Below are 8,317 nucleotides of genomic sequence, written 5' to 3'. Positions count from 1 at the left end.
GTGTTTGGGGAGGGGTTTTCACCATCGTAGGGCGCCGACCAGTCTCGGCACGACCAGGAGCAAAGCTCGATACCCCGACGGGCATCCTTGAGGTACTCCAAGTAACCCGCATCCCAGTCGAGGCAGTCTGTGTTGGCCTGCTGATGCATCGGGCTGTCGGGGGACTGGGAGCTGGATGGACCCGAGTGCAGCGGATCCACACCTGCAGGAGTAGAGGTACCTCCTCCTCCTCCTGATACTGCACCGCTGCTCTGCTGCCGGATGAAGAAAGACAAGCGGGACGGTGTGCTGGGTTTGGGCAGAGCAGCAGGCTCTGTGCTCGGGTTGCTCAGTGCTGTGGGACGACACAGTCACAACACCCGTTAGACGTTCTTTTAGACACGATGGATTCTGTGTAGAGGCTGTGTCCAAAACCTTTATTGGAATAAGTGGTTCCCAACCCTGGTCCTTGGGGAACTCCATCCTGCATGTTTTAAACGTCTCCCTGCTTTGACACGCCTGATTTGAATAAATGGGTGACCAACAGGCTTCTGCAAATTTGAAGTAATAAAATCACTGAATCAGGTGCGTTGGAGCAGGAAACAACTAGAACATGCAGGATGGAGTTCCCCCAGGACCAGTGTTGGGAACCACCGTCTAATTCATGCATTGTGACCACAACAATTAAAACAACAGAAAATGAACACTTCTTAACAGCAACTTGTCTGTTCACCCCTCACAAAGTACAGTTTTACGTTTGTATCCAGTTGCTAACAGCCAGGACCAGCCAGAGTAGCTGAAACAACGCCGCTCGGTTTCAGAAAAGGTTTTTAATTCTTATAACCTCCTTCCTTTTCCCGTGGTGTTTGTAGGTATTCTCAGTTCACCTTTGCCCCAGAATGGATTGTCCTCGTCCCGCTCAGCAGAGGTCGCTGCATTTAACTGGCAGCACTCCGGGATCAGCGACAAGAACTTGTCGGCTGACTTTCCGTGCATGTCGGTCTCCCTGATAGCACAACGCTGACTCAGCATTACATGGGTACAGGGCAGAAGATACCTAGATGTTCAGAAACACACAATTTGATCATTTCTTACGAGCACCTAACCCAAACATTAAAGACAGATGAATGTAAAACATTATTGTCATTTCCTTTAACAAATTGAAAAAAATAAGTATATATATATATATATATATATATATATATATTTATATAAAATTTTTGGCAATATTGCTCATCACGCCTCACTTTGATGGTGAAAAGTGTCTTATGTTGGAAATTATATGTTACAGACAAAGATCTTGGGAATACATAGTACATGAAAAAGAGTTTGTATTGGAGCTCAACAACAAAAAAGGGTAAAAGATAATTTATTGTTCACAAAATGTTTGTGAAAATTAACAAGTTGATGTCCCTCGTCGCTGAGGGTTTTGGGTAATGAGTGTTTTTCTAGACTAGAATTGCAAAAGGGAACCCTTTTCCCTTTAAAGCAACACAAACTCAATATTCCCTCATAATGTTTAAAAGCCAACGTGTCTAAAAAAAAGATGCAAGTGTGACTCTTCGTGTAGAAGTGCGTTAAAACACGATACGAATCGATAGAAACAGGCAGATGTTCCTGCAGACAAACCTGAGAACGAGCTGCAGCATGACGTCCTCACAGTTCAGAGACAGAAGTGTCCTGAAAAGACTCAGCGACACCATGCAGAGCTGAAACACACGGACAAGGAAGCCGTCAGGAAGCGGTCCTAATACACAGAGGTTTACTTTAACGAAGGAATTCTGCCAACGTCTGACTTTTAATCTGAATTAAAAGTCACTTTTAACTATCTACTAATTTATCACAAGAGCTAAAACCTTTTTTCGCCACAAGTAACAAAATCACACATTAGAAAAACTGACGTTTAGTTTTGCAGGTGAAATTATGGAAGAGGATTAGGGCCACGGTGCAATAATGATTTTTTCTTAATGCTGAGAAAAAAAAAAGTCAGAATTCTGAGATTAAGTCAGAATTCTAAGAAAAAAGTCAGAATTCTGAGATTAAAGTCAGAATTTGAGAAAATTTTCAAATTTCTGAGACTAAAGTCAGAATTCTGAGATTAAGTCAGAATTCTGAGAATAAAGATGGATGGATTCCTGCTGTTTTTTCTCATAATTAAGAAAAAAAATTGACCGTGGCCCTAATCCTATGAAATTAATTCTATGTTACTCCTTCAGAAGAGAATTGTGAATAAAACGATGTTCAAGCGTTTACTTGACGTGTTTTTCAAGAACGTGTCGCAGAAGCAGTCGTTCAACACAGAAGAGATTGAGTTTCCGTCTTCATTTGAATAAATCTAAAACTTTTGTTGTCTCGGTGTTTGCCCTCAGCCCACTCTCTGCCCACACAGCTGAATTCACATTCATGTCTCAAGGCTCCGACACAAACCGTCGTACGAACGTCTACAGACCCGAGAGTTGCTGCTGATGCGTGTGAGCAGCGTGTCCAGGATGGTGTCATTGTCATGGCGATGCAGCAGGATGAAGCGCAGGAAGGTTTTCAGGAGGGATGTTTCCGTTATGCTGCGCAAGAAAAGATCTAGGTAGGCGGTGCTGGCGATCATTTCATCCACCGACGACTGCACACACACACACACACACACACACACAAATCGTAACGTAACAAATCAGAAAAAAATACTAAATCAGGACAATTTCTTTAGTGAAAATTAATTTCTGACATGAAATGGCTCAAACCACAAATAATAATGTCCCGAGTCTCTGAGGGATTTGAAGAGTGAATGTTTGTAGTGCTGGAGATGAGTGTTTTTCTGGACTGGAATTGAACAGAATGAATGGAAGTAAACCTTAATGTCTCGGTGCAAGATCTTCAAGTGGGTAGGAGTTACAGTGTGGAGAAGAACAGAGGAAGCGTTTTTATTCTCTTACTTTTCTGAGGCAGCGCAGAGCGGCAGATCCTGGCGAGTGGAGGGAGCAAATTTAGCAGGCACAATGGTGGAACCAGGGGGTGGCTAATGGTGGCTGTGATCACTATAGATTAATTTATAGTCACCCCAGTCATTTGAGGAAACTATACGCATTATAAAACCTAGAAAGCTTAGCACAGGGGTCTGGAGCCACATGCGGCTCTTTGGTTCCTCGGCAGCGGCTCATTCAAGCGTTGACCAAAACTGACATAACTGAATTTAATTGGTAGTTATACAAACAACAAAAAAGGACTAGTTTTAGCTCATTTCTTTGGAAAACATGCGACTACTGGAACAAGTACAAGGAGTAAAACATACCGTATTTTTCGGGCTATAAGGCGCACCAGATTACAAGGCGCGTTAAATGAAACAAGTTCATTTTGACAGATTTTTGAGCACCTTGTACCACATAAAATCTGTTCGAGGATTAACACATAAGGTGCACTGGATTATTAGGCTCACTGTCGATTTTTGAGAAAATCAAAGGACTTTAAATGCACCTTACAGTCCGAAAAATACAGTACTCACTTAAACTTTATGCTTGATCTCTATTCTTAATTATTTTTTCCACAATAAAAAAACAATTACATGAGTCTGCATAGTTCAGTTTTTATTAATTTAAAAAAATATGCACACACCCACAATAATCTGGTCTCTTCATTTGTCTTGAATTGTACTGAACTGTTAAAAATCATTAGATAGTTTAAGCTTTATAATGTCACTCCTAGTGGCCACAAAGCTCTCCAACAAACCTAAAGTGGCCCACAGACCACCAGTTGATAATCACAGTTGTTGCAGCTCTGAACACGTTTAATTTAGTTAACGAAGGCGTAAAAATGGCTCTTTTGATGGAAAAGGTCTTTCTATCTAATCAAGACACTCAAAGCTGTTTACATCACAATCTGTACTACATCTCTGCAAAGATAATCTGAATCTGTAGATTAATCAGAGCTTTATCACATTCATACAATGATGGGACTCGCATCAGAGGCAGTGAGGGGTTCAGTGTCTTCAGGGACACTTCCAACATGCGACTGCTGGTGGAATCGAACCCCCAACTCTCCCATTGGAGAACGACTGCTCTAAGCACTCAGCCACAGATATGTATATATATATATATATGCCTCCAAAACCTAAGACCTACAACATCGATATTAATATGCAGCTAAAACTGAGTAAATAATGAATAACTACATATTTTCATCCAGATTAAAACAAACCCAGAAAGTAATCCCCCAAAACAAACCACTCCTCTGCAAGTCTCGTGTTCCTACCTTGTGCAGGGCGGGGCCCATGACCGGGATGAGGAAGCCGTTGTGGAGGTAACCCAGAAGCTGAGAGCGAACCATGGGGTGTGCCACCTGCACCACAGCATTGCAGAACTCCAGAGAGTTCATGAAGAGCACAAGCGACGACACGCCGATCCAGTCCTCCCTCCGCAGGGCGTGCCAGTCGTCTCCTCGGACTTCGATCTTCCTGGGCAGAGACGAGTAGAGGGCGCTGAGGCCCGTCGCCAACACCTGACCGAAGGCAGAGCGGCTTCAGGACAATGGTGCTGATCGTCGGCTGCTTCACCAGGTTTGGGTTAACTGGGTTAGATTTCTAGACGTTTTATTATTAATGTGGAAACAACTCAGTAAAAATAGTTTTGCCAATTATTTATAAAAGATTTTTCCACCCAAATTAGTCATACATTTAAAGAAACAGTTTTCATTTTCATTCAGATGAACGTGTTAATAATTCATCAGTTCAAAACTTTTGAGCTCGTACTATGATTAGGTTGCATTTGTGGTTTTTAACCCCGTTTGGTAAAGCAAAATAACTTCAAGTCATCCAAAAGTCTTCATATGAAGTCACTCTACAAGGTTGGACTAGCTGCGGTTTTAATAAATTAAAGGCAATCCAAAAATGGATAACCAGCAGCCTAAATAAATCAAATATAAATGGGAACAAAAAGAGCAGTGAAGCATTCACACTTCCACACTCCAAGAGGCTCCACCGCTCAGAACGAAGCGGAGTGTGACGAGCGAGTGCGCAAAGATAGAAAATAGATTTGGTCATAGATGCCACCTCCACTGGACCTTTTCAGCATAAAGTAGGTCACGCTGAAGCTGCTGGAAGTGAGACGAGCAGAAGATTGCTGAGCAAGCTCTCCACTGCCAGAGCGCGAAACGTAAAGCTGCGCTGAACCAACACAGCTTACTCTTAAAGTGCAGCGTTAAAACTAGCGAGCTGAATTTCTTGTATATGCAGAGATATTCTCACTGCAGGAAATTAAAACATACACACATGTACATGCTGTGCTTTTATAAAAGTGCATCTTTAGGAGCTGTGGCTCTTTATTCCCATCTAGTGGCAACTGAAGGAATTACATCCAGACTCATGCTCAATAATCCAGGTAGAAAAATCCATCGCAGTTAAATCAGGTCCTCTGGACGGATTCTTTTTGTTGACATGTTTCACGTTTCATCCAAAGGACTTCATCAGTCCGAGGAGCCACAACAAACTCTGTCTTATGAATCTGTCTTTCGGATGAAAGACGAAACACAAAGAAACGGTCCAGAGGACCTGACTTAACTTTGTTGGACGCAGGAATTACAACAATGCCGGCAACTAGCTTGTTTAATTCAGTTCTTTGCTCTAAATAATTGGTCATCAAACCATTCTAAAAGGTATAAATGAACAAAAATGGAGCCAACCAGTAAGTAATGACTGGTTTATTGTTTTAAAAATCCTTACAGCCTGAAAAATAAATCTAGTTTTCCTTTATTTTAATCTTTTTTAAACCAGAGTATAAACAAAGAATACTTTTATAAGAGTTTATTTCCATCAGACTGATGGTTTAGGACAGGGCTATTCAACTGACGGCCCGAGGGCCAAATCAGGCCCGTGGGTGAGCTCAGTTCGGCCCACCAAAGAGTTCATTTTTAAATAAAACTAGATTTTAAACCATAAAACAAACTTAACGACAATAACTGCTGGACGTCCGGCCCCCGAGCACTTTAAGTGAATAACCTCAGCTTAGGACATCGCAGCTTGATGTCATGTCCACTGAACTTTAGCGCACGATTCTTACGGTTTCTGTTTTACCGTTGTTTCTTTAAAGGCAGACACTTGTTCGTCCAACCCATGCAGTGTTTTGTTGTTTGTGTTTTCATTGCGTTACCGTACTTTTCCTAATCGCTTCCTTTACTACTCATTTAAAACTTTGCACAACCATTCCCACACACATGCACGTCTTGTGTGTGGGAATTAAAACAATTTATTCTGAATCATCTACATGTTTTCCCTCGTCTCCTGCTACATGAAAAGCTAAACCTTCTCTGGGTATCTAACCAGGTGAGGAGGTGTAAAACAACCAAACCAGTCGTAGCGAAGCAAAAATAAACTCAGAGTGATCTCGGAAGAAGTTCTGCATTTGTTAAACTTTAAGCATTCCTATTTGAAGTCGACTCAGTCACATTTTGTTCTTCCCTGAACATGTCAACATGTTCTTGGGTAAGATCTGATAAGACAAAGATAAAGATGAATGATCTGTCAGAGAGCAGAGTCATCTCCTTCCACTTCCATTATCGCACACCATCACTAACGCATAAGAACCAGCGAGCACACACGCTCACATCCTTCTCTTTTTTAAGAGCCGAGTCAGAACGCAAGCTGGTTTTTATAATTCATCCCAAAGCTTTGCATTAATAAAGAGTAGGGAAGATCCACTGGTTATTAGAGACAAAGCTGAAGGCTGAAATAACCAGGCCTGAGCAGAAGAGCTCACCGGACAGAAGTAGGAGTTTTCAGCGATGTATCGAGCCACGGCATCGTGGCTGGCTGAGGCCGCCATCACCAGCAGCAGCGCGTCTCGTGCCTGCTGTCCGATGGCGCCGTCCCGGTGGATGAAGGGCACGAGGAGGGAGAAGATCAGCAGATTGGTGGAGCCCTGATGTGCTGGTGCAGCCTGGAACAACATCTCAAGGACCACCGGCTGCCGGGCCATGGACGCGCACACCTAACGACGACATGAGAACTTAATTAACAAGCAATTACTCAAAATTCAATAACTGCCCATTAAAAAGATCAAATGTCTTCATCGGGGTGCAGATCAAAAGCATTTTTAATTTACCTTTTTTGTGTGCGTTTAAAAATACAACCTGCTTGTCTTCAATTTCTCAAACTTTAAACATTTTAACGCTCGGAGTGCAGAAAGAAGGTTCGAACATGTCTGCGTCCGTGACATCAGACTGTACCTGGTTGAGCAGCAGCACTAAGCTGTTCTCCAAGGCTGAGGGACAGCCCAGTTCTGGGTCAGCGCAGGCTCCCAGCAGCCTCAGCAAGGGGTGAAGGACGGCCGTGTGCTGCAGCAGAGGCTGCTGGGATTGGTCGATAAGCATCTCGAACAGCTTGAGCAGAGCCCCCTGGATGTCTAGGTCCAGGCCGCGACGGAGGTGCCACCGAATCAGACGCTCCAGAATGTTCTCTGTGACCACCAGCTCCAGTATGGGGCCCATGGGGACCACGCACGGTCCGCCCTCCGGGCTCTCGGCAGGGCGCTCCTCGGCCAGCAGACACAACATCTGGTCCGTGTTATTTCTCACCGCTGTCAGGTCGTCGCTGGACGACGACGTCTCGTGCTGCTCCAAAACCCAAGAAACCTGAGGAGACAGAAAAACACATCCAGATTCAGAGTAGTGATTTTATAACGGTACGTGAAAATGTTAGAAGAAGTTGCTTAATGGGTCTTTAACCTTTATTAATCATTTTAAAATGCCTCAATTGCACTTTAAACAGTTTAGACCAGGGGGAGTCCACAGTTTTTCATCATGGAGCTCCTTTTAAACCGACCAGGTCAAAGTGTTCTACCTGCTACAAGGCCCTGTTCACAGACAACCACCTCTGGAAACGTTAGTGTTTTTTCAATGTTTATTGGGGGTAATAAACAAAAAATTAGCAGGTTTACAGAAAACGTTTTAGTTTCCATGTCATTCGGGTTGCCAGATAAGAAATGAAGAACTATAGTACTGTGGCTTTAAAACAATAACACAACTCACACCTCATCTAAGATGAGGTGTGAGTTGTGTTTGTTGAGCATGTGCACAGAAAAGGAGGGGGTAAATAAGACATTTTAAATTTATCTGGCAACCCTGATGCAGGGCTCAGCCGCATTTATTGCACATGCAGCATGTGCATGACAGTTAGTCCAAACTGGTGAAGACACTAACGTCTCTTTGGAGCCTGGATTTTATTAGTTTAGCTCCTATATGCTGAAAAAGGGTGATCGCACAAAAACACTATGCTCTCTGACATTTATTATAACTGTTGTTACACTGACTACAACTGTTGTTACACTGACTGTAACTGTTGTTACACTGACTGTAACTG

The 8,317-nt window shown here is 43.0% G+C and overlaps 1 protein-coding gene across 1 annotated transcript in view; it reads right to left on the bottom strand.

Annotated features, from left to right (window-relative positions):
* Positions 1 to 8,317, bottom strand: part of fhip1b (FHF complex subunit HOOK interacting protein 1B) — a gene marked incomplete in the record, with an annotated part of 18,025 nt that overhangs the window by 5,543 nt on the left and 4,165 nt on the right. Inside the window, 7 exon segments of the mRNA XM_037686232.1 lie at positions 1 to 334; positions 867 to 1,036; positions 1,609 to 1,688; positions 2,429 to 2,596; positions 4,219 to 4,464; positions 6,717 to 6,947; positions 7,186 to 7,590. Coding sequence (XP_037542160.1) covers positions 1 to 334; positions 867 to 1,036; positions 1,609 to 1,688; positions 2,429 to 2,596; positions 4,219 to 4,464; positions 6,717 to 6,947; positions 7,186 to 7,590 — 1,634 coding nt within the window.

Source organism: Nematolebias whitei, chromosome 13 (assembly GCF_014905685.2).
Source record: "Nematolebias whitei isolate Nwh7 chromosome 13, NemWhi1, whole genome shotgun sequence".
NCBI lineage: Eukaryota > Metazoa > Chordata > Actinopteri > Cyprinodontiformes > Rivulidae > Nematolebias > Nematolebias whitei.
Note: the sequence above shows the minus strand (reverse complement) of the source record. Positions and strands in the feature narration are given on the sequence as shown.